General features: G+C 58.6%; 1 protein-coding gene across 3 annotated transcripts; it reads left to right on the plus strand.

Moving 5' to 3' along the window:
- Positions 1-638: 638 nt before the first annotated feature.
- Positions 639-24075, plus strand: SEMA7A (semaphorin 7A (JohnMiltonHagen blood group)). 3 transcript variants are annotated; one of them, XM_068990817.1, is made up of 14 exons: positions 639-819; positions 14567-14718; positions 15517-15558; positions 15880-15972; positions 16189-16273; positions 16437-16547; positions 17149-17288; positions 17909-18093; positions 18976-19084; positions 19169-19367; positions 22016-22143; positions 22334-22488; positions 22680-22741; positions 23062-24075. In XM_068990817.1, the coding sequence occupies exons 1-14, from the start codon at positions 648-650 to the stop codon at positions 23421-23423; spliced, it is 1995 nt and encodes a 664-aa protein (XP_068846918.1). In that variant the 5' UTR covers positions 639-647; the 3' UTR covers positions 23424-24075. The 3 variants fall into 3 exon arrangements, with proteins under 3 accessions (XP_068846918.1, XP_068846919.1, XP_068846920.1); XM_068990818.1 differs by having other exon boundaries at positions 14576-14718; XM_068990819.1 differs by lacking the exon at positions 15517-15558.
- Positions 24076-25730: the final 1655 nt, after the last annotated feature.

Here is a 25730-nt window from a genome sequence, read left to right on the forward strand (position 1 = left end):
AGAAGGCTGCTGGCTGGGGAAGGGAGGAGAGGGGAGGGGAGGGAGCCAGGCCAAGATGAAAATTCCGTGTTCTTGCAGCAGAGCAAGGATGGGGCTCTGAGTGCTCCCCACAGATTATTGACCCTCTGCACAAAACCCGCCCCCCTTGCTTAAGGAAAAGCTTCTTGCTTCTGCTTATAGGCTCAGAGGAGCTGTGTCCACTCTGGCCAGCCTGTCCTCTGAGAACCACAGCTTTCAGGGTCCAAACACTTAGCTGACCATTAGCGAGGTTGTCTGAGCCCTCAGGAGAGGTCCTGCCTGACTTTTAGGCTAGGCTAATCCCTTTATGATGTGGGGGGAGCGACTCTAAGGCCCACAGAGGGGACAGAACCTGGAGCTCATCACGGAAGACCCTAAGTCTGTCTTGCTCGCTGCCCACCCGGGTTCTGCCTGCCGGTGGAGTTGCCCAGAAAGAGGTGGTGTAGGTTTCCCTGGGGCGTGGGGGGGAGGGGGGGCACTTACATCTCCCCTTGGCTAGCCTAGAGAAGAGGGGCGGGGGAGGGCCGGGGTGGGGTCAGGCGTTTGACTCCGCCTCCTCGCACTGGCTTCAGCTCTCGCTCGGGCGCTGGCTCAGTCTGGCTGCTCTCCGCCGTCGCTCCGCTCCGGGGATGACACCGCCTCCGTCCAGATGCACCGCCCTCGGCGCCCCGCGAGCCCGCGTTTCCAGCCCTCTGGCTCGGTCCAGGTTCCCGCTGCGGCTGCTGCTGCAGCTGGTCTGGACGGCCGCCGCCTCCCAAGGCCACCCGAAGAGCGGACCCCGCATCTCCGCTGTCTGGAAAGGTAGGTGGCGCCGCTCGAGCTGCGGGGCGCGGGATCCAGGGCCGCGCGGGGCGGGTGCGGAGTGTGCGGCTCCGGAGGGAGTGCGTGCGCGCGGCTCCGTGGGTCCCGGGCTGTCCCCGCCGGTAGCGTGTGGGTCCGGGTGAGTGTGTGAATGTGCGCGCGGCCACACCGGAGCGGGCTGTAACGCTGCGGCGAGCGAGCGGCGGGGGCCGGAGCCCAGCTAAGTCGCTCCAAGTCCTCCCGCAGCCGGGAGCCGCAGCGGCCGGGCTCAGGGGGACGGAGAGGGCCCTCTTCTCGGCCCTAGGCACTCATCGTCCTTCAGCGCCCGGGCCTCTGTGCGGGGGATCCTTTCTCCCGCCGGGACCCCCACCCGGCTCTATCTTCCAGAGCTGCGGGCTCTAGCTGCGTGCGGGGGAGCCAGTGGGGCCGGCAAGGGGGCGCGGACCCTTTGCTGCCGCCGCTGCGCTCGGGCTGCGGGAACAAAGACCCCGCTGCCTGCCCCCGCCCCCCGCCCCGGCCCCAAGCGCGGGCCGGGTAAAGGGGTGGGCACCCTGTGGAGAGCCCGGACAAGGTGCGGTGCAGAGGCTTCGGGCACCCGGGTGCTGCCTCTGCAGTGCTGGGACCAGCCGCTCCCCCCTTGTCCGCACGTGGCAGTTGTCACAGGGCTCGGCGCCAGCGTGGGGGCAGTACCCGATGGGTAGGGCGCGGCCATTGGGACCCCCAGGCAGAGGACCTGGGGAAGGAGTGCAGCTTTTAGGCCCTCATGGTTATGTGAACTTGGGGGACCGGAGTCTCCCCCAGGGGCGTCTCAGTTTAGACCACTGTACGTGGGTCGGAAAACCAGCTGGGTGGTTTGAGGGGTTTTATGCCTCGAGGGACTGAGCTCCCCTCCTCTGCAATGCACAAAAATGCTTCCCCACCCCCCTGCCACTGGGCTCTGTCCCCATGTTCGGCGTCGGCGCGGCCCCCCTGCGGTGGTGGTGGACCGGCAGTGGGGGTTGGGGGGCTGGTAGATTTGGACCCTCCGGGAGCTCTTTGATGCCTGAGGCGGTTTGCAGGGATTGCCAGAGCCTGAGCATTATCTGGGGCAGGTATTCTTAGCGGAGAGAGAGAAAAAAAAGAAAAACCCACTCCAAAAGCAAGTGGCCTGAGCTGCTGCTGCAGTGGATGGAATGTGACTCGCCCAAGGTCACTGTGCATTGTGTGAGCTCACATTGCAGAGAGGGGGCTCTGATCTGGCAGGGACCAGAGCTTATTCTGAGTTAGGAAGTGAAGAAAGATTTAGGCCGTTTCTTGGCCAGCTCTGCTACCCAGACAAAGATATTCCTGGTGCAAGTGGAGCGGGGCATCTGAGCCCTCCCTGACTGCCCACTTAAGGTGGACACCAACACGCCCTCAGTCATACCAGCTCCACCCTGGGCTCTCTCCCTTCTCAGCATCCTTGTCTTTCCTCAGTCTGCTTAGCTGTCTTGGACAGCACAGCGTTTGTGCACTTTGAAGGGGATGATGGCCACATCTGAGTGTTCTAAAATCTCCCCCTGCCTGAGTGTTCTGAAATCTCCCCTTGTGCCAAACCCCTTGCCTTTGGCTCTGCTTTTCCCCATCCCCCAGTCTTCCCAAGATACCCTTTCACACACATATTTAATGCACACCCACCTTTTAGCACTTAATGCTGCCTTCCCATCTCGTCGGGCACTTAGTTCCCACCCTGAGGCTATTTAAAACTGATTTTTGTCCTCTTACCCACTTTCCAAAGTGCTCTCTCCACTGCACGCAGTTCACTATTGTAGCCACACTGGCCGTGCCCTCTGTTGGGTAACGCACTATTGACCTCCACTTGGGCCTGCCAGCCCCTCACCTTTCTTGGCCAAGAGCAATCTGTGATCTTCTTCACTGGTGCCAGGCACCCCACAGGCCAGACAAACCCTGCCATCCACCTGTCCCCCAGGACCACCAGCTGGTAATGGTATGCCTAGCTGACAGCTGCCTCCTATTTCCCATGGAGTGACACATGGCAGTCGGACAGGAATGGGCTTGGGCAGGGCAAACCCAGGAGTAGGGTGAGAGGAGGACCTTCCCAGCCGTGCTGGAGGCCTAGGTCCCTGTATACCAGTGGGGTGAAGGGATGGGGATGGCGGCCTCCAGGAATGACTAGACCAAGGATAATGGTGGTTCTGGAGCTGCTTTTCCGTGAGGCCTAAACTGGGGTTTTAATTATAAGCCGGGACAAGTGTGAGGACTGGAATGGATATAGAGGGATCTTTCTCTGTCATTTATTTTCTGCCTCTTGAACCCCCAAGTCCTAGGGGATGATTAGATAAGGGAGTTCTGGGAAGGTCCTAGCCTGTTCTTGTCAGGGGGGTTGATGCCTCTCCAGCCTGATAAAGGTTGGCCCAGAACTGCCAGTTGCCCTTGAGCTCTGTACTTGTCTCTGACCCTCAGAGCTTGTCAGGGCTCTGGAGTTTTTCCCCCTAGAGCTGTCACTGAGACAGGGGCCAGTCAAGGGTGTGACTTTGTGGACCTGACTTCCCTGCAGCAGGAGCTGGAGGGGAGTGGTTTGCAGGTGAAGGCAGGAGGTGGGCATCCTTGTGTACCCCTCTCCCATTCTATCCCTGGTTGAAGGAAATGGAGAAGACCCAGAAGACCCTGATCTCCAAGGTCAGAGGTGAGCCAGCTTGTCCACAGCAAGAAGTAGAGCGCAGTGTCCACTTATCCAGCTGGTTCTGCCATCTCCCTTGTCCAGTTAAAACACAGGATGTTATTGTTGACTCGGCAGCTGCTGGGGGAGCCATTATGGGGCCACTCCCCAGGGTAGGGGGTTGTTGTCACCTCCTTTGGGGGATGAGGTCACAGCTGGGGCTCCCCAAGCATCACCATTTCCAGTGGAAATCCTTGCCCCCTTGGGGACTCAGATGTATTCATCACCTTCAAGGTGAACTCCCCTTGCAGAACGGGGTGGGGGTGGGGGGTGGGGGTATGGGGGGGACAAGTCCCAGGAGGACGGGGAGTTTCTAAGCTGGGAGAGATGCTTGGTGATGTCACCGGGAGTTTCCTGCTGGCTCTGTGGTCCCCCTTTCCTGAATAATGAAGATTCTAAGAGCAGGCTGGGATGTAAGATGTCCGGCACTGGCCCAAGACGACCATGATGAGGGAGAAAGAGATGGGAAGTTGGAAGCCTGGTTCTGGACCCAGCTCTGATGATTTTCTGTGTATCTCTGGGCAAGTGCTTGACTTTTTCTGAGCCTCAGTTTCCTCAAATTTCCAAAGCAGGTGTTGTTTAGTCACTAAATCGTGTCTGACTCTTTTGTGACGCTGTGGGCTGTAACCTGCCAGGCTGCTCTGACCATGGGATTTCCCAAGCGAGAATATTGGAATGGGTTGCTGTGCCCTCCCCCAGGGGATCTTCCATGACTCAGGGACTGGACCTGCATCTCCTGCATTGCAGGTGGATTCTTTACCGCCGAGCCATCAGGGAAGCCCAAAGCTTCCCTGTAGGAAGGAGCTGGTGGCTCAGTGATAACAGAATCCACCTGCAATGCAGGAGATGAAGGTCCAGTCCCTGGGTCATGGGAGACCCCCTGGGGGAGGGCATGGCAACCCACCGAGTATTCTTGGCTGGAAAATCCCATGGCAGAGAGCCTGGCGGGCTGCAGTCCATAGGGTTGCAAAGAGTTGGATATGACTGAAGCGACTGAGCACATCCTTATCAGAACACTAATCCTTTGCCTTTCTGGGGCAGGTGGAGGCTGTAGTGGTCTCTTCAAACCCAAGCAGTGAGGAGAAACCAAAACCTGGGAAGTCAGGGGAACTCCTTTAGTTTTCTGTTCTTTCCTATCATTTTCCCTCATAAGTTGATGGCTGATCAGCTGGAGGAAATGGCTCATTTGGTCTGTAACTCCGGGGGTGGGCATAGTAATTCAGTATTTTTGGCATTTATCATTTGCTGGGGCCAACCTTGTGCTGGTCCTGGGCCTAGGGAACCAGGAATGAGAAACTAGATGAGTGCATAGGCTTCTCTGTGTAGATGAGACAAATAGGCAAGTCAACCTGCAGTTACAATGCAACATGTCGGGGCCTGTCACAGAGGGCAGCTGTGGGGGTCAAGGAGGTACCTAATCTAGTCTGCACAATCAGAGAAGGCTTCCTGGAAGAGGTGATCGCTCAGGATGGTACGTGGAATAGGAGCCAGCTTGAGAGGGGAGGGACAGGAGGAAGTACCCTGGTATGACAGGATTTCAGACCCCAGAACTTGCAACTAGGACGAAGGAGAGGCAAGGAGCTGTGTGGAGGAACATTGAGTCAGCCTGGCCTAGGGGCTCCAGGAGGGTTTCTTGTAGGAGGGGGATGTCTGAGCTAGGCCACCTGGCCTTCCACAGCCAGCCCAGCAGCAGGAAGGAAGGACCATGGTGGGCAGGGAAGACCTCCCTGTGTCATAGCTCCCTGATGGGAAGCTGGGGCAGGTCCAGGGACCCCAGAGCTTTCCTGCTGTTACCCGGGTGAGGAGGCCCAGTCCTCAGCAGAGATGCTTCACGGGCTGAGGAGCTCGCCCAGCGTCAGCCAGGCCCTGCTGGTGTGGGAGGTGCAGATGGCCTTCCTCTGCCCAGCTTCCACTTCCAGGAACCTTCACCTCCTTACCCAGGGTGGATCACTACCCAGGCTGGGCACTTGGGAGAAGCAGGGAGAGCAGGGCACCCTTCTTTGAGGAAGGCTGAGCCAGGACCCCTAATGTGCAGATGGGACGCCGAGGCTCAGCCTACGGGGTGGGACCCAGTGGCCTGCAAGGGGCAGTGGTAGGAGTGGGTGGCCCCCGAGTTGACAGCTCAGGCCCCAGCTGACGTCCTGTCCTCCACCCCCAGTGCCACTGCCGGGCAGTCTAGCTGTGTCACAAGGGGCTGACAGCACTTCCTCTGCTCTAGTTGACAGCTCTGGTTCCTCCTTTCTTGGTTTCCTTTTTTGGTCAGTCCTGGCTGCCCCGGAAGCCACCTCTCTTCAAGGGTGGGGGAGGAAGGGGGTCCTCCTAGAGCAGGGACTGTGGCCCCCAGATGTCAGAGGCCTTGGGCTTCTCCCTTTCCTAGCCAGCCCAGGCTTGAGGGACCATTTCATCCATCCCTCTCTTGTTCCCGATGGCCAGTCTGCCTCCAAGCCCGTTACTGCACCCCCACCCCACCCTGGCCGTAGGTCTTCCCTCAGCATTCCCCACTCCCCATGCTTTCCTGCCTCAAGGCCATTGCCCTGCTGCTTGTTGCCCTGCTGGTCATTCCTCCAAGCACCCAACTTGCCCCGCTTCCTTCTTTCTGTTGGTTCAATCTCACTTCCTCCAAGGAGCCTTCTCGGATGACTCTAACTCTCACAGCCTGATGTCAGAAAACAAACGTCAGAGTTCACCTGGGCTAACCACTCATTCCACAGATGGGGAAACCGAGGCCAGAGAAGCCAGGGACTGGCCCAGCATCACCCAGTGAGATGGGCGGAGCCGGGACCAGGGCAGTGTCTTCCTCCCAGGACTGTCCTTGGCCTCAGCTCTTGGCCTCCCTCCACTTGTCTGTCTGTCTTCATGCTGCTGCTGCTGCTGATGCTGCTGCTAAGTCGCTTCAGTCGTGTCCGACTCTGTGCGACCCCAGAGACAGCAGCCCACCAGGCTCCCCCGTCCCAGGCATTCTCCAGGCAAGAACACTGGCGTGGGTTGCCATTTCCTTCTCCAATGCATGGAAGTGAAAAGTGAAAGTGAATCCGCTCAGTCGTGTCTGACTCGTAGCGACCCCATGGACTGCAGCCTACCAGGCTCCTCCATCCAAGGGATTTTCCAGGCGAGAGTACTGGAGTGGGGGGCCATTGCTTTCTCTGGTCTTCATGCTGTGGCTCCCCAAATCCATTTCCAGTTCAGCTGGACCCAGACTCTCCCTGCCCCAGCGCTGTCTGCTCCTGGGAGCTTCAGCAGCTTGACCTCCTCCCTTCAGGACTTTGGATTTGCGCCAGCTCCACGCATTCTTCTGCTCTTTTCCTCAGGGCTGGGCCTCAGGTCCTGGGAGCAGGTTGATCTGTGTCGCTGCATGGGCTAATCGGGGTTTAACCGTCACGGCAGCCGGGGATTAGGCTGAGGCTGCCGCATCTCCGCACCCCTTCTGCCAGTCAGGGGTGAGGCTCTAACCCAGCACCCCTGGGGGCAGCCCTCACGAAGGAGGGCAGCTAGTCCCCGCTCTGTGTCTAGGTCTGTGTTCAGTTGCTTTTCCGGTGAGGGCAGAGGAGAGGTTCTGGGTTTGCCCTTGGAGGGCCTGCTGGTACCTGGAGAGGTTGTCCTGCAGCCTGTGACTAGAGAGGGCACCTGGGGAGGTCAGGAGCCTGGTGCAGCCAAGGACTGGGACAGGAAGTGAGAGCAGGAAGGGTCAGTGTGGGGTGGTGCAACCTGGGACGACTGCCTGGTGGAGGAGGAAGAGCCAGGCTAGACAGGAGCAGGGACGTGAAGTGGGGCAGAATGTGGCATAGATTGCTGCTTGTATCCTTGTCTTCTGGGCCCAGGGCTCTTTGCCAGCCTAGTGAGGGAGGAAGGTACCCTGCTGGTGGCCCAGGAGCCTGTCCTAAGGTGTCTCCGAGTCTGACCTTGGGCTTTGGCCTACCCTAGTCCTGCTTCTTTTTAACATCCTCAGCTGCCCGCACTTGCCTGTCCTGACCTTGCATTGGCCCTGGGGACTGGGCTTCACCCTCAGGACCCCACAGTCCAGGTGAAATTCCACCAAACAATGTGATCTGAGAGAAGATGGTGTGTGCCAGATGGTGTATAGAACAAGGTCAGAGGGAGGACGGAACCGTGAGGCCTGGAGCAGTCTGGGACACTTCCTGAAGCCGGCGGGGGGAGAGAGGGGTTGAGGCTAGATCTTCAAGCCCAGGTAAGACCGTGTGCACAGAGAGAAGGGGAAAGGCGGTCGGGAAGGGAGAGCGCAAGCGAAGGGGTAGAAGCGGGATGCAGCCGTGGCAGAGAGGAGCAGAGACGGCGGGCCTCGACTGCCCAGCGGAAGAGGTGGGCCCTGCTGCGACACACAGTTGGGACCCGCGGTGGGTTCTTGAGTTGGGAGGTAGAAGCAGTGTTTTGTTTTGTTTTTTTAACCAGTGCAGGTTGGGCGGGAGCCTGGCTGGTTGGATGGTTAAGAAGGGTCTCTGAGCACACCCTCCCTTCGCTATAGCCTGCCCATGCTGCGCTGTGCTTCTATTCTGGGCAGAGATCATGGGATGCTTGTATAGTGGTCAGCACACAGTACGGCACACACCCCCAGGTCCCTAGTCCCTGCCTCCCTCAGGCCTGCACACCCACGCTTCCTTACACACACACTCTCTTTAGAGCATCGTGGATAGAGGTCAGGCAAGTAGCCTCTGACCAGGTTCCACCCTCTCTGGTTCTCAGTCTCCTCATTTGTATGAGAGAGGCTGGCCTAGAAGCTTCCAAGGGCTCACCTTTGGAGCCCAGTGTTATAAACCCAGGTTTCAGGTTCAGTCTGCCTGAGTGTCAGCCTCCACACCGCCAGTGAGCTGGGTGATCTTGGGCAGGTTACACAACTTCTCTGTGTCTGGCTGCCCTCATCGGTAGAACGTACAGGGCATGATAAAAGAAGCTGCCTTCGAAGGTGATGATTGAATGAGTTACTACATTTGACACTCGAGTACTGCCCAGCACTTAGTAAATGCTGTGAAACAGTTAGGTGGGGGTATCATCGTTGCCTGTGTCGTCTCCCCCTTTGGCATTTCTGATTGCTGATGAAATGCAGCCCTGGCAGCCTGGCCCCTGCCAGCTCTCCCTAACTGCCCATGCTGGCTGGCTGCCCTTGCTCTCTGACCCCTCCCTCCTTCCCCTCTGGCCCAGGCTAAGGCTGAGCTAAGGAACCTTCTGTTTCTCAAGCCCCCTGTCCTGCCTGCCTCCTTCCATTTGGGGTGGTTTAGCCATCCTTTGCCCTCTCCCTGATTCCTACTCTGGCCCTGGGCCCAAGGGCAGGCCTAGTGTCTCTGCCTATCCTCTCCTTTGAAAGAGCTACCACCTGACTTCAGCTTCACTCTGGGGCTTTTAGAAACTGTTGAGCTGAAGAACCAGTGGAATCCGGGCAGAATCCGGACAGGACGTGGCTTCCTGCCTTCCCTGGGCTTGGAGCCTCCTCCCCTGTCTGGCTGGGCCTCTGTGCTAGCCTTCCCTGAGCCCCCAAATCTATCTTTGTTCAGCCCCGCCTCCAGCACACACTCAGCATATTCTCCACACTGCTCCTTACCCTCAAGCCTTTGCCCCAGCTCGTCTCTCCAGCAAGCCAAGCCTTCTGGTCCTTCGAGAACAGTGGTACAGTGCAGAGAGCACACAGCCCTTGGTGGCATGGAAGGCCCTTAGTTTTCCTGTCTGTAAAATGGGCATGCAGGTGCTGTCTTGCCTTCTTTGCAGGGTGGTTGGGGGGATTTGGTGAGCTAGTTGGTGGAGGCAGATGAGGATGTGGTTTCATTGTTGCCTGGACCTTCAGAAAGCCGTCTCTGACTTATCCAGTACTCACAACCCCACGCTTTCCCCCAAATGCCCCCAAGCTTAACCCCGAGTGTTTGGTTCTAAGAGTCACTGCTGCTGCTGCTGCTAAGTCACGGTGGGTCATAAAGCCTAGACCTTAGCAAGTACCAGGCCCTCCACTGAGGAGGAAGCCACACTCAGGAAGGCCCAGTCCCTGGTCAAGTCACGGCCACCCAGCCACCTGGCTGCCACAGGGAGCGCAGAGAGAACCCGGGCTGAGTCCGTACATGAGGTATGCTTCCCTGCCACCCACGGCTGACCTTGATGGGTGGGAAGACCCTCCCCCGTGGCTCAGCACACAGCTCACTGTTCCCACGGTTGATAAAGAGCGGCACCCCTCCCACGACCCTGAGTACCGCCTCAGGGGTGCCACCTGCCCCAGCACACCAACTCTCTGGCAGCTGTCTGGAGCCCTGCCTGGCCGAGTGTCGCCAGCACCCCAACAGCAAGCACAACCCTTCCTTAGCACAGGCCCATGCCATCACATAAGCTGGGCTTCTGGATACAAGGAGTGGCTTCCCGGGCCCTCCTCCCTGCCATTCTGCGAGAGGCAACGATGAAACATTTGTTCCTTTGCCCCTCACCTCTTCCAGTGGAAAGGTTTTGTCATTCAGAGTCCTACCTGGAAGGATGGTGGATGGGTGATCCCTCTAGTTACCAGGTCAGTGACTTTTCCCTTGGCCAGCAAGGGAATGTAGGGTAGAGAGCAAGAGATGACGCAGGGCGGCCGAGAGAAGGGGATGGCCGGCTTTGGAAGATCAGGACGCTCTCACGGAAGTCCAGGCTGTGGTCCTGGGCTGGAGCAGGGCGATGAGCTCCAGAAACCTGAGCTGCTGCCTGGCCCTGCTCTGTCTCCCTAGTTCTGTGTCCTGGGCCAGTGGCACCGTCTCTCTGGCCTCCGGGCCCCTCAGCTCAGCCACTGTTCCCTTCCCTTCTCCTTGACCTGTGGGCTTCCACAGGATGGCGAGCCTGAGGGCTAATTCCTGGGCCCTGCGTGGGCCTTCCCTCTTCTTCCTCTGGCAAGGGTGTGAGGTGGGTCTGGTGATCCAGGGTGGGGCCCGACTATGGGAGGAGGCTCCTGACAGCTGTGGTTGGGCCTCCAGTCGGAGGGTGGCCTGGCTCTTGCCCCATGCCTGGGCCTCCCTGGCTGCCTGCTGCAGGCACTCCCTGCTGGATACCGCATTCCTGCCATTCTCTGAGCTTGCCCCATGCCTGCTCTCAAAGGGCTCCTTGAGGTGAGCATTCAAGGCCTGTCTGGTCAGTGGGTCAGCTTGGAAGGCTGTCCTTGTCCAGACCGGACTGTGAGCCCATCCCTTGTTGCTCCCTTCACAGATAATGCCACTGCTCCCCATTCTAGTGACCACTCCCCCCTCCCCTGAGCAGCCCTCTTTCACGGGCAGTGAGGATGTGGGGACGGTAAGGACATGCATGACAGCACCCAGCGCTGATGAGGAAGAATGGTGCTCCAGCAGGCAGCCCCGCTTTAGGAAAACCCCCTCCACAGAAGGTCACACTTGTCCCAGACAGTCTGTTGCTGGTATTGTGCTGGGAGGGTGGGGTCACCAGAGGGGTCAGGTCTGATTGGTTCCCACAGGATCTGAGCCCCAGGGATGGCCTGGCTGAGGGCCTGATGGGGGAGGGCTGCCCCCCTGACACCTGGCCATCTTCTTGACCCTCATTTCTGTCTGGGGCTGAGGGGGGTCAGGTGGTCACAGAGTCTAGCTGGGTACAGGGCAGCCTGAGTGTGCCCTTTCTTGGTCCAGAAGGAGCCAGGATTGGCAAAGAATCACATGGGGGTAGGGGGCTTGTGCCTGGCTCGCCTCTGGAGCCATGTCTATCCCGTGTGTCCCTAGCCCTCTCCCCTGCCTGAACCCCTGGTTATTCTGGGAGCTTTTAGCTACCACTTAGTCAGCCACTAATGCGTCAGGCCGGGGAGTGAGGGGGGAGACACGGTGCCAGACGGTGCTCCTTTTAGACTTCCAGGATAGGAAGTGGGGGGAGGCGGTGCTGGTCAGACAGGGCGACCTGGGGTGCAGGGATGCTGGAGGAGCGGAGGCTCTGTGGATCCTGGCCCTGCTCATTGGGAAGAGAAGGCAGGTCCGGAGACTGAAGGGCATGGGTTGGTGTAGCCTTGGTCCCCCGCCTTGCCCTTCGCCCATCACCACACTGGGGGCTTCAGCCCACCTTCCCCAGTCTCCTCTCTAGGTCTCTTCACCCACCACACTGTCAGCTTCCCCGCCTTTGCTCAGGCTGGTTCCACTGCCTAGAAGTCTCTTCCTGCCTGTTTCTTACCCATCTAGCATAGGTCTGTCTGCCTTCTCCATCCTTTTGGATTCCTAAGGAAGCAAGAAGACATATTTAGGGATACAAAACTGAATCTCTTTACGAGCAGGCCCTGGCCTTGCTCAACCCCTGCTGGAGTGGAGCCTTGAATGCCACCCCCTCCCCTCTTGGTGCCAAGGGGCCACAGATCCTGGCCTCTAAGACTTGGTGCTGCCTTCACTTCCAGGCAGCCCTCCTGCCCCTGAGCCCCCCAGCCCCCGCTCCTGTGACCTGAACAAAGCTTCCTTTCATGTATTCATTGAGCTGCTGCCGCTCAGACACTTCCCCTGCACAATCAGGCCCTTTGAGGGCCTCGGGCAGTGCGGGAGCCGGGCTGGGGCTGGGGTAGGGAACGAGCCAAGGCCTCGTCCTGGGGCCGAGCTGGTGCCATCTCCCCCATACACATCACCAGGCTCAGAGCCGGGAGGGGCGGGCGCCTCGGGGTCAAGGGAGGCAATGCTCCTGGGCTCCTGTTTCTCCCGTTAAGATGAGGTGAGCAGTTCCTGCCTCCCTCCCACTCCTGACCCTGACAGCCACAGCCAGGATTTGAGCACAGCAGAGCTCACGCTTGCAGATCTGTGCAGGGCTGTCCTGTCATGGTATACCCAGCAGCACCCCCATATGCACCCAGCAGCCCCCCAACTTCCGTGCAGCCTTCACCCTCCCTGTGTGTTCTCAGCGATACTTTGTGAGCATCCCAGGGTCTGTACCAGTTTTGCTTGAGCGCCATGGAGACTTGCTTTGGTGTGGCTGTTTCACCCCTCCAACTGGGTTCCAGGGTAGGGACGGGCCTCCCTGCAGAGCTTGCTCTCCAGGGCCAGGCCACAGCTGTCCCATCAGACTAGACCGCCCAGAACAGGCTGCATCTCCTCACTTGGATGGCCCTGTGACCCCAGACACAGGCTCTCTCAGGGCCCCTCCTGTGCCCCTTCCTCCACGACTAGGGCCGAGCATTGGCTGTGCAGACCCCTCCTCTGAGGCTGTGAGCTGAGGCGACTGTTTGGAGGTGGCCAGTGTGACCTGAGCTTGGGTCTCCTCCCCTTTGGCCTCTGGAGGGTCTCAGATCTCAGGTTCCAGCCCCACGTCTTCAGGCCCAGACATGTAGCTTTTTCTGGCCGCCTGGGCGTCTCGGGGAATAGGTGGGGAGCTGGGGCCACAGACTGTCTCGATTCTGGGTTAGTCTGCGGGGCCGGTGGTGGCTGCTCAGGCTGCGGGTGAAAGGGGAGCCGGAGCCAGGGCGCTGAGTCAGGAAACCTTGTGTCTCTCCCCAGCACTCTAACACTCTAATTTTATCCCAGCTGCTGGGGAAGGGGAGCCTGCCAGCCCTGGCTGAGCCCTCACCAGGTGAACCCAAGGGCCGTGAGCTCAGCGCTTCTCTGTGGCCCGCAGTGCTGGCGTCTTCATGAGCATTCCTGTCTACCAACACTCAGTCTGGATGAGCCAGAATCTCCTGCCTCCAGTGCGAGCTTGAGCTAGAGTGTCCCTGAAGGCCCTTGGTTCTGGCCTCTATACAGTGAGCTGGGCCACAGCTGAGGTGGTGTCTGAGAATAGCCCGCTTGCTTGTGTGACCTGGCCATGCAAGAATGTGTCTTAAGGAAAGGGGATGAAAGTGGAGAGGGTGGAGGTTGCAGGGTGGAGAAGGTGCTCTGTCCCTGCTGAGTGCAGATTCAGGAGGAATGGCTCAAATGGCACTGAGGGGGCCTGGGGGCGAAGTCAAGGACAGGGCAGTTCTTTTCTGTCTGGGCTGAGGGTGTCCTGCTTGGGTGTCACTGCCTGCTGCCCTTGAGTTTGCTGCAGCTGAATAAACAGTGATCAGGCTGAGGGCACGGGCTGGTCGGAGGTGGGATGATGCTAGTTATGGCTGATTGCTGAGGGCGCTGCCACAGGCTGTCCCATTCCTGTAATTTAGCCCTGCAACCAGGACGACCTCAGCGATGTCACCGGAGATGAGACATCTTCTCCCTGGAGGCAGTGGCTGCAGGTTTCTTTTTTGGGCAAAACTGTCCCAATCAGCCCTTCTACTTAAAGGCCCAGGCTATGCTCCGCGAAGGGCCCCCATCCCAGAGTTGCGGGGAAGTGGGGGCTGGTCATCCCCCCGGGAGTGAGCTGGCATCCTTGTGAAACCAGGCCAGGGCAGTCCAGGGCAGAGTCCAGCTTGGGGGCAGAAACTCTGGTCCTGCCTCCAGTTCGACCTTGAGTAGCTGGGGAAGGGGAGCCTGCCAGCCCTGGCTGAGCCCTCACCAGGTGAACCCCTGCTACTGCCCGTGTGAGTTTGGGCTGCCCCTCTCTGGACCTTTGTTTTTCCATCTCTAAAATGGGAGGAACTGGACATTAAGATTCCTTTCTGGCTTTGATCCTTACTGACCTGCTCACTCAGGGGGTGGGGTAGGCTGGGAAGGGTCAGAGAGGGCCTCCTGAAGGAGGGGAGAGGGTTCTGAGCAAAGTGATTCCTGGGAGCCTGAACTGTCCATGGGGTTCTTAGAGGCCTTGCTACCTGCGGGAGGTGGAGGTGACTGCTTGCTCTGTCCTAGGCAGTAGAGAGCCTCAGAGCAGAGTTGAGGGACCTCCTTTCCAAGCCCAGCCCTCTTGGGAGCAGCAGAGTGTGTGTGAGGGGGGAGTGGGGTGGGGGTGGGGGTCAGTTCTTCCCAGGGGTCCTTAAATTCTGTCCCGACTCTGAGGTCATACATATTGTAGGGTAGGGCCCTTGGCTTTGGGGTGAGGACAGCTGGTTGCCAGCCCCTACCAGAGGGCTCCTCTCATTTCCTGCTCACAGCTCTGAGTCCAATGTCTCCATAGCCAGCTCCAAGCCCTCATAGCTCGGTGGATGCAGTGTGCGTGGAGGGCAGGCTGGGATCTTCCAGCCTCAACATTTTCTGCCTGTTGTCTTTTCCTTAGGCCATGCAGGGCAGGACCACGTGGACTTCGGCTCAACTGAGCCACACACGGTGCTTTTCCATGAGCCAGGCAGCTCCTCCGTGTGGGTGGGCGGACGCAACAGAGTCTATGTCTTTGACTTCTCCAAGGGCAGGAACGCCTCCGTGCGCACGGTGAGCCTGGACCCTCTCCTGCCCCCTTCTCTCTTCTTCCTTCCCCATCTTCTTTTGATTGATTGATTGATTGTTTTGGCTGAGCTGGGCTTTACTTGCTGCGTGCGGGGTTTCTCTCGTTGAGCCCGGTGCGCGGGCTTCTCCTTGCAGTGGCTTCCCTTGTTTTGGAGCATGGGCTCTAGGGCACGGGCTCAGTAGTTGGGACTCACGGGCACACAAAATTAGTTGCTCTGTGGCATGTGGGGTCTTCCCAGACCAGAGATTGAACCTGTGTCCCCTGCATCGGCCTGTGAATTCTTAACCACTGGACCATCAGGGGAGTCCCTTTCCCCATCTTATCTCCTCTCTGGCCTTGGTGAGAGGCTTCAGGGAATCTGGGGGAGATGGCATGTCTTCCAGAACTGGTCAGCCCCCTGTTATACCCCATAAGTGGTGTCTGGGGAAAGGCTCCCTGAAAGTGGTCCTGACTGGCCTGGGTGCTGGGGTGATGTGGAGACAGGCATGAAGCTAACAGGCCTGGCCGGGTGGGGAGCGCTGACTAGGGAGGCCTAGCAGGAAGCTGGCCTCCCAAACCCTGTGACCCTGTCTTGTGAGATTTCTGGACTGGCCCGTGAGCTCTGGGCTTTGGCTCTGGGTCTCAGGCTGAGTAGCCTGTGTGATCTTGGGTAAATCACTCCCCTTTTTGAAGCCTTAATTGCTCATCTGTCGAACGAGCCCATCCTGAGGATGCATGGAAAGAAGTTGGGGGCATCTTGCCCCTGGCAGGTGGACTCACATCCCCCCTCCCTGTTCCCCCAGGTGAACATTGGCTCCACCAAGGGGTCCTGCCGGGACAAGCAGGTGAGTGGGGAGAAGGGAGTGCAGAGAGGAGGCTGGGCCCCTTGGAAAAGTCCCTAAGAGCCTGAGGAAGAAGGCCTGGCTCTGTCTTGGGAGGAGAGAGGCAGCCCTGTCCTAGGGTTCCTGGCCTGAGCAGGAGACACTCCTTCCCTAAACCATTCCTCTGTTTTTAGGAGGGTGGGAGTCAACTGCACCCACTTGGGCTCTCCTTAGAGATACCTCCTGGGCTTAGATTTCTAAAGCCTTCTTTCCCAAGACTGAGGGTCCTAGTGCTAGGCCTGCCAGGGCCTCCAACCAACTTCTTGCCTTCTGCCTTTCTGGCAGGACTGTGGGAACTACATCACACTCCTGGAGAAGCAGAACGAAGGGCTGCTGGCCTGTGGCACCAATGCTCGGCGCCCCAGCTGCTGGATCCTGGTGAGGAGGGCCCTCCCTGTGTGCCTGGTCAGCTCACCCTTGTCTGGATGGGCTTCTGCCCCCCAAGGTGGGAAGAGATGGGGGCGGCACTCTGTGGCTGGTCTCATCTTGTACAGAGTTCCTGGGAGGATGGGGACCCTGGCTGAGCCGCTGGCACCCATGGGAGGCAATGACCATGGGACCACGTGGCATTCTGACCCCCTTGGTCTCCCCCAGGTGAACAACTCTGTGGAGTTTCTTGGGGAGAGGAAAGGTTATGCGCCCTTCAGCCCTGATGAGAACTCCCTGGTTCTGTTTGACGGTAGGGCCATTTGACGGTAGGGCCGTGGCTGGAGCAGGCGGGTGCCCTGAGGGCAGCTGTGCTGGGCTGGGGGAGGGCGGTCAGCCCTGTGCCTGGTCCAGGCCCCATGGAGGGACTTCCAAGAGCTGCATGCCCTTATCCGTGGCCCTCCCGCTGTGCCCAGGGGACGAGGTGTACTCCACCATCCGGAAGCAGGAATATAACGGGAAGATCCCTAGGTTCCGCCGCATCAAGGGTGAGATAGAGCTGTACACCAGTGACACCGTCATGCAGAGTGAGTCAGACTCCCACTGGGCTGGGCTGGGCCATTGAGGGTGTGTGAATGCTCAGGGGTCCTCATGTTTCTGGGGAGTCTCCCTGAGGTCTGCTGGGGCCACAGGCCATCAGTAAAGTGGGAGCTGGGTGCAGTCCTGAGACAAGAGAGCCAAGGAGGTGGTCCTGGCCAGGAGCGGGGGATAGCAGAGGTGAAGATGTGGGGGCAGAATGGGCCTGACACCCTCTGGAGACACATCAGAGGAAGCCCCAGACCCGTGTGCAGTCCTCGGGAGCCACGGCGTGTCCCTCTGCTGAGCTCATGTGGGGCCACACCCACTCCCTCTTCTACCAATTAGGCAGAGGTGACATAGAGGCCCCCAGGGACTCCTCCGAGTCCCTCAGCATGAAGTCATTGCTCCTGGGCCAATGACATCTTTGTAGGAGAGGGCAAAACAGGTGAGGGGTGGGGGTGCAGAGTCTCGGCCCCCTTGGGGTGTTGGACCTGGCGTTCTGAAGTTTATTCCTGGTGTGATTAGATGTGGGTTTGTTTGTGCAGACTCGGGGGCTGGGTCCTCTGAGAGGTTCCCGGCCTCACACCCGTTCATATCTGTCCCTGGCAGACCCACAGTTCATCAAGGCCACCATCGTGCACCAAGACCAGGCCTATGATGACAAGATCTACTACTTCTTCCGAGAGGACAACCCTGACAAGAATCCCGAGGCCCCGCTCAATGTGTCCCGAGTGGCCCAGCTGTGCAGGGTGAGCCAGAGCAGGGTGGGCGAGCGAGTGTGTCTGTGCCTGAACAGGAGTGAGTGAGTGTGTGAGTGCCTGTGTGTGTGCAAGTGTGTGAGGGAGTCTATGGGACTGTGGGAGGAAGAGGGTGTGCACAGGAGGGTCGGTGCATCTGTGAATGGGTAGTGATGGTTGGGGTCACGTGCATGTGTGAGGGTGTGCACAGGTGTGTATTCGTGGAGAGTGTGTGTGAGCATATGCGTGGGAACAAGCATGTGTTGACGTTTTGTGTTTCACCTGCGTGAAGATGCTGGGTTGTGTAGGTCTGTGTCATGTGTGTGAGTGTGAATGTGTAAGAGTGGGCAGACGTGTGTCTGAGCCAGTGTGCTTGATGGGGACCTGACCCCTGCACCCTGCAGGTCTCCACTGTGGGCCCTGTGCCCTGGATCAGCCAGGCCTGCCACCTGGAGCCTGGCCTGAGTTGTGGGGCAGTCCAGCTTCGCCTCTTGGCAGGTCCTGGGCCTTTGCAGGGCCTCTTTTCCTCCTCAGAAGCCTGGATGCTGGCCTTCCCGGCATCAGGTGCCCCGGGTATGTGGGGCAGCCCAGGCAGGTGCTGAGGGACCTCCCCCTCCTCTCCTCCCTTCCAGGGGGACCAGGGTGGTGAGAGTTCACTGTCGGTGTCCAAGTGGAACACCTTCCTGAAAGCCATGCTGGTGTGCAGTGATGCTGCCACCAATAGGAACTTCAACCGGCTCCAGGACGTCTTCCTGCTCCCCGACCCTAACGGCCAGTGGAAGGACACTAGGGTCTACGGTGTCTTCTCCAACCCCTGGTGAGTTGCCTTGTCCTGGGGCTAGGCTGGTGAGTGTCCAGTGGGGATCAGAGCACTTATGCCTTGTCAAGGGGATGGCTGATATGGCAAGCACAGGGATTCCAGGCTCAAGGGACAAGGCTGTTGCTGGGCCTGGGTTGGGCAGACACAGTGCTCAGGAGGATGTGCATGCTGGTGCGTTTGTGAGTCTGTATAGACGGCTGTGTGCACATGTGCCATATGCATGCTCACGGCTACTGGGCCTGTGTGTCCGCTAGCTGTGTGCGCAGAGCGGCTGCTGGGCCCTGGGAAAAGGCTGCCGAGGCCTCTCAGGGTGCTGGGTGCTATCACACCTGCTCAGGCATTGCCTGTGCCTGATAATCACACCTCTTAATCACTCTCATTGATTGAAAACAAGGCAGGCCTAAGTGAGGGTGTGTGTGGGGAGGGTGGGGGCAGGGTGGGGAAACCAAGACCCTGCTCTGGGGCTCCCGTGTGCATGGACCCAGCGGGCTGGGAGGAGGACGGGGTTCTGGCCTCTGTGGCCATTAACATCCCAAGGATGAATGTGTTGGGATTCCTCCTGCCCTGGGGTTGACCTCTGAACTTAGTGATTCCGTGACAGAATACAGGTTGTGGTTTTATATTGCAAAAGAGAGAAATTAGGCTGAACTTCCGTCCCTCCCTCTTTCTGTCCTGCCTCTCTCCTTCTTTCAGTGGTATTTGCTAACACTCAGGCACTGGCCTTGGCCTCCAGGAGAGTCCCTGCTGTCACGGAGCTCGAAGGCCAGGAGGCTTGGTCGCTAGGCTGTAGTTACACTCCATCTGGTGCAGGGCTGGCCTGAGTGAGTGGAGATGGGCGGTCCTGGGCCTCCCACTGAGGTGGTCTCTATGTCCCCCCAGGAACTACTCGGCGGTCTGCGTGTACTCCCTTGGTGACATTGACAAGGTCTTCTGCACTTCCTCACTCAAGGGCTACCACTCGAGCCTCCCCAACCCACGGCCTGGCAAGGTGAGCAGTGACACCCGCCATGGCCCAGGCTGCGACCCCATCTCCCAGCCACCCCACTGATCTGGACCTGTTCTCCTCGCCCAGTGCCTCCCAGACCGGCAGCCGATACCCACAGAGACCTTCCAAGTGGCCGACAGTCACCCTGAGGTGGTGCAGAGGGTGGAGCCCATGGGGCCTCTGAAGACACCACTGTTCCACTCTAAGTACCACTACCAGAAGGTGGTTGTCCACCGCATGCATGCCAGCAATGGGGAGACCTTCCACGTGCTTTACCTAACCACAGGTGAGGGGCTACCCGGGACCCCCTCTCCAGTCTGCTTGGTAAAAATGAGTATAAAGAGTAATGTCATTAACATCTGGTTGGATAGTTATACCTGGAAGGGAGAACTGAGTGGCTAAGAGCTGTCAGGAATTAATATGTGTAGCTGTGAAAGAGTCAATCAGTGAGGGCTTCCTGGAGGAGATGGGGCAGAGGGAGGAGGGCATCGAAGGCTGGAAGGTACCTGGATTCAGAGGCAGAAATGTAGTGAGTGTGAGCAAAGCTGGGTGTAGCTTGGTCCAGCACTCTGACTCCTGGGGATGGTAGGAAGAGATGTGGAAAGTCAGGTGAAAGGGCCTGGTCCCAGGTGTCCTATGGGCCTCTGCCAGGCAGAGTGAGGAAACTGGCCCCTCTCGCTGTCTTTGAGATTATGCAGGTAAGAGGAAACATCTGCTGTGGGATGCAAAGAGTTTCATGAGATATGAGGAAGGGCCTCCAGATGGCAGCGCCTTTGCAGGGTCTTGCGGAGGACTGCGGGGCCACCTCCTCTTCCCTAGACGGGTTCCCTCTGGGAGTGGGGTCTGGCTGGCCCCAGAAGCAGAATAGAACATTCTTAAAGATGAGCCTGCATCCCAGAAGGTCATTGGTCATGAAGAAAACAGCCCTGCGGTGGCTTTAGAGCAACTTCCTTGTCCCAGACTGTGGGTGAAGATGCTCTGGGAGCAGACATGGAGATCAGTATTGAGGGGAGGGTGCTATAGGCCTTCCTAAGGACTGGGTGCTGGTGCCATCAGAAAAGCAGTGTCTCCCCCAGTGCCTAACACCTCTGGGGTCCTATAGTCTAGGCCTCAGGCAGCCCCCTCAACTGCACATACCGCCTATGTGACTTCCTGCTGTTGCTTCACCTTGGGGTTTTCTCAGGGTCACAGTGGCCTCATTGGTGTTTTGGCACTTAGGAGTCTTGGGGAGAGTAATTTCCCGTTCACAGGCTTGGCTTCCGAGTTGTGAGATCCACCACCCTTGACTCCTCCATTCATCCTGGCTCTACCCACTGACCCCTGTCCTTCTCTGCTCCCTGGCTCCACCCACTGACCCCTGTCCTTGCTCTGCTCCAGCAGCGGATGGCCCGGCTATTGTGACCAGCCAGCAGGATAGAGCACTGGGGTGTAGGGGGGTGGCGATGTAGGACTGGGAGCAGGAGCCAGGACAAGGCAGGCTGGTCCTGGGCTGAGGGAGCTGTAGGCTCCCTTTCTGCAGACTTGGAAGCCGATGCACTTGAGTGATGAGGGCATTGTCTCGGTTCTCCCTGAGGGCCATCAGAGAGATACTGTTTTGGAGTTTGCAGCATGAAGGATTGGGGCTGGATGGGAGATAGGACTTTCTGAGCCTTCTGCAGAGAATGGGAGGCTCTTACAGCTGGAAGAAGCTATGAGAGGTTGTCACCGGGCTGTGTGGAGGAGGTGAAGGGCAGTGTGGGTGTGAAGGTAGTGCATGGGCTGGAAGCCTGTCAGGCCAAGGGAGCCAGGGACCACATCCCAGAACCTGCAGAGGGGGGATCGTGGACACTTAGAGGCAATGTCCCCGGCAGGCAGTCATCTGATCATCTGACTGCTTTTTTGGGGCAAGGGATGCCCTGGGAAGTTGGGAGGGAGGGAAAGTGAGGTAGGCTATTCTAGAAACTGGGACAGCCGGGGAGGTAGGATTGGGAAGACTCAGGGGTCAGGATGCCCATTAGTCCCCGACAGGAGTGAATGGAGAGAGCTCTGGGCTCTGAGGCAGGCAGCTTAGTATATGACCTTGGGATCCCCTATGTGGAACCTAAGGTCCTTTTCAGGTCTAAGACTTTAGAAAAATAAAAAAATCCCCTAAGACTGCATATGCAGTATGGAATCCTGGATTGGATCCTGGAACAGACAAAGGACATTAGCGGAAAAACCCGTGAAATCCCAATAAAGTCTGCAGTCGACTTAATCATAACAAACCAGTGTCAACTGCTCGGCTGAGACAAACCTCACAGTCACACAAGATGCTGACCTTCGGGGAGACTGGACGAAGGGTATATGGGAATTCTGGACTGTCTTTGTGACTTTTCAGTACATCTGAAATTATTCCAAAATAAAAAGTTTATTTCAAAGAAAGCACATCCGAAAGAGTCCAGGAAACAGAAGAGGTTGGAAGGGTCTAGTTCTGCCTGCTCTGAGTTCCAGTCACCAGTTGCGTGACCTTGAGCAAGTTGCTTGGTCTTTGTGAGCCTCATTTCCTTTCCTTTGAAGTGGGGATGTTGATACCCTCCTCCCAGGGGATGGGGGGTTAAATGAAGTACTGTAACTGATGCGTGTAGCTGGAGGCTTGGCAGTGCTTGGGCACGTGGGACTGCTGGTTCTCTTCTCCGTGCTCCGGCTTCCCCTTGTGGCCCTGGGGAGCCCAGAGCCTCCTGGGATGGCCTCCCTGGCCCAGTCTTGGAAACTTCCTGTGATATCTTTGGGTCCTTAAGACCCTCCCCAGTCATGCTGTCCTTTCCCCACCCCACCCCAGTCCTCTGACCCTCGCCTGAGCCTTGACTTAAATAGCCCTGCCCACCTGTGTCTTTCCTGGTCAGCTCAGCCCAGGGGGAGTCTGCCTGGCTCTGTGGTGGGGCTCCCGCCTGCTGACCCTCTGCTCTTCACCCACAGACAAGGGCACCATCCACAAGGTGGTGGAGCCGGGGGAGCGGGAGCACGGCCTTGTCTTCAACATCTTGGAGATCCAGCCCTTCCGCCGTGCGGCCGCTATCCAGGCCATGTCACTGGATGCTGACCGGGTGAGCCTCCCCACCCTCAACCCGCCCTGTGGGGCCAACGTGACCTGAGGACAGAGCCCGTCTGTGTGTGACTCGCATGTCCTTTTCAGGGTCTCTGGGCCCCTGGGCCTGCCAGGCAGCTGGACCTCAGCCTGGGGATTTAGAACTCAGTTGGGGTCCCTGACCTGACTGGTCATTTTTTTCCTCCCAGCGGAAACTGTATGTGAACTCCCAGTGGGAGGTGAGCCAGGTACCCCTGGACCTGTGTGAAGTCTACACCGGGGGCTGTCACGGCTGCCTCATGGCCCGCGACCCCTACTGCGGCTGGTACCAGGACCGCTGTGTCTCCATCTACAGCTCCCAAGAGTATGTTGGCTGGGCCCCCTGCTCCTAGGAGAAAGTGGACACAGCAGTAGTGCTTGGTGGGCGGCGTCCCTTCTGGCCAGACCCTCCTCTGAGTGGGCACCACTGCTGCTACTGGTCGGGGGTGAGACCAGGGAAGGGGCTGGGCCTGTGGCCTCCTGTTTTCTTAGCCTCTCTCTTCCTTCCAACTCCAGGCCAGTGCTGCAGTCCATCAGTCCAGTCGAGCCACACAAGGGGTGCCCCAACCCGAAGCCAGGTACCTATCTGGCCCAGCTCAGAAGCTGCAGTCCAATGGGGGTGGTATATTCGTGCCCCATTGCCCTGTCCAAGGGCGGCCAAATCTGGTCCTGGGGGCTCCAGACAGATGGGGCAGGACAGTCCTGTGGAAGGAGCCCCCTTGGTGTGGGGGTTCTACAAGGAGTCGGGTGAGGGAGGCAGAGGAGAGTAAGGAGGAGAAGGGGGGCTGGTGTCCCCGCGTTCATTTAGAAGCCTCGGCCTTGTAGCCCTATCAGTGTGGGAGGACACAGCCTGGGAGCCCTCACCGCTCCTCACCGCTCCCTCCCTCTCGCTCCCCAGAGCAGGCCCCGCTGCAGAAGGTCTCCCTGGCCCAGAACTCCCGCTACTACCTGAGCTGCCCCGTGGAGTCCCGCCATGCCACCTACTCCTGGCGCCACGAGAACAGTGTGGAGCAGAGCTGTGAGCCTAGCCACCAGAGCCCCAGCTGCATCCTGTTCATCGAGAACCTCACGGACCTCCATTACGGCCACTACTACTGCGAGGCCCAGGAGGACTCCTACCTCCGCGAAGCTCAGCACTGGGAGCTGCTGCGCGAGGACAGCGCCATGACCTCACAACTGCTGGGCCACGCCTGCACTGTGGCCACCAGCCTCTGGCTGGGTGTCCTGCCCACGCTCATCCTTGGCCTGCTGGTCCATTAGAGCCTCACGGGGCCGGGTGTGCTGCAGGCTTCTGCAGCCCCGAGGCACTAGAAAAGTCTCACACCCGGAACCGGCTGGGCCCAGGAGCTCCTTGTCCACCACTTCTTCCCAGGGGGACTGCGTAAACCTGACGGGGGACACCGGGCCTGCAGATGGCCAGCCGCAGGCGGCTGTTGGGCCCCCGTGGGGCGAGGGTGTTGCAGGCCACACAACACAGGCTCTGACTTTGAAGCTGGGGCCTTGATGCAAGACTATCTTTTGGAGATTATTTTTCAAAAACTCCTCCTCAAACGGATGAAATGCAGTGATGCTCTTGGCCTAAGAGCCTGTGGGCCAGAGAGTGGGGTTTAAAAAGAGGAATGAGGGACCCCATCTCTGGACCTTAGGGCTGAGGCCAGAGTCCTTCTGGACTCGCTAGACCCAGATCACCCCCTCATTCTCCCTCCTGCCAGGACTCCGGGAGGCTAGTATTCCTGCAGGCCCAGGGCTGCCCTCTGTGACCTCCTCATCAGCCCTGGGTCCCTCTAGGCAGCTGCCTTGCATGTTTATTGAAGGATGTTTGCTTTCCGGACGGAAGGACGGAAAAAGCTCTATTTTTATGTTAGGCTTCTTTCATGTATAGCTACTTCTGACTGCATCTGTATGAAATACCAAAACTACATGCGGGGTAGGGTGGGGAGGGAGGGGTTGGGGGAGGGATGGGTCATGGGAGGGCAGGGGGGCCTCGGTCTACGGCTCCTGGGAATGGGATGAGAGTCCAGGGATGGGCATGGGTTTGAAGAGAGAAGCATGAGCTGGCTCTGCCCTGGAAGCCCAGTCTGAAGGGGACGTTCGTCCATGCCCCTGGTCGGGGTGGTTGAGGGAGGGGGTGGGATGAGGGAGACAGGGGAGAATGAAGGAGAAAACTGAGCCCTAGGTTCACCGTGTTCATTTCAAAGGAGGAGCCAGGTCCTCAGGGGGAGGTTTCTAGGACTCTGCCCTTGGCATTGGGGGTTGGGGGGTGGGGAGGGAGTCCCCTGCCCTCCCCTCAGCCCCCTTCCCCAAGGGCTGTGCTTCCATGCTCCTAGCCTCCCACCTTCAGCTCAGGACTTGTTATAACTTAGGCTAAACTGTGAATTCCTGTAGGGACGGCCTGGGCCAAGCTCTCCAGGTGGGCGGCTCTGCCCCCAGCCCTGTCCATGGATTTCAGCAGAGAGCTGGGCCCTTCTCTGGCTGTGTCTGGCCAGCCTGGGGCAGGGCCTGGGGCTGGTGGCCTTCCAGCTTCGGCCCCTGCATCTCTTCTCAATGCACTTTAATAATGTAACATATTACTAATAAACAAGCTATTTATTTACCTGTGCCGGCTCCTTGCCTTCCACACCATTTGGTCAGGGGGTAAGGATGGGGGTTCCTGTTCGTGACTCAGTACCTCCTGCCCCTGTGAGCCTCACCCCCTCTCCCGAGATCCTTGGAGCTGAAGGGCTCCTGGTTAGCGTGAGGCAGGAGTGAGCTCTAAACCCACAGCTTTCGAGCACTGCTCTGCCTGTCAGGCAAGGACCTGGAGCCCAGACCCTCCTGCATCCCACCTTTCCTCACCTCAAGAGCGGGCCTTTTCCCCTTCCCAGCCTCCACCCCCTGACCACTTCCCTGGGCAGGCCTGGCCATGCTAGAAACAGCCTCTGGCCTCCCTGCCTTCAAGGGGCCCATTCTGGGAGATAAAGCTGATCAAATAAGACCCTGTGGGAGAAACCTGTGGTGAGGGAAGTATCTGGGCCAGAGGAGAGAGGGCAGGCGAGGGCCAGCAGGCAGGCCAGGGGTCAGTGTGTGTGTGTGCAGAGGGGGTGGCTCCAGCAAGGAGGCGCTGGTGGGCAGGCTTTGTGTGCTAAGCGAGCTTGGCTTTTCAACCCCCAGGGCAGTGACAGTGCTGGAGTGGGATTTGTGCCTTAGAAACTTTTGAACTCCCTTCAAGATAAAGCCCATAGGTTTTAAAACCCCGAAGGATGTGTGAAAAAGGGTCCCCTGAGCCAGGGGTGGGAGATGGGGAGGGGAGCTAGGGGCTGTTCACGGGAATGGTGGACATAACTATGGCAGGGCCAGAGATGGAGGGCAGGGGCCTGGGGAGGCGTGCAGAGAGGGACCCAGGCATTCTTCCCTCCCCTCTGCTTTGTTTCCCTCCCTCCTGCCCCTCATGCAGGCTTTTGGAGATTTCTTTTTGGCTGTGCCACGCAGCATGTGGGATCTTCCCCCACCAGGGATAGAACCCTTGTTCCCTGCATTGGGAGTGCAGAGTCTAAACTGCTAGACTGCCAGGGAGGTCTGATCCAGGCC

This window comes from Capricornis sumatraensis, chromosome 19 (assembly GCF_032405125.1).
Source record: "Capricornis sumatraensis isolate serow.1 chromosome 19, serow.2, whole genome shotgun sequence".
NCBI lineage: Eukaryota > Metazoa > Chordata > Mammalia > Artiodactyla > Bovidae > Capricornis > Capricornis sumatraensis.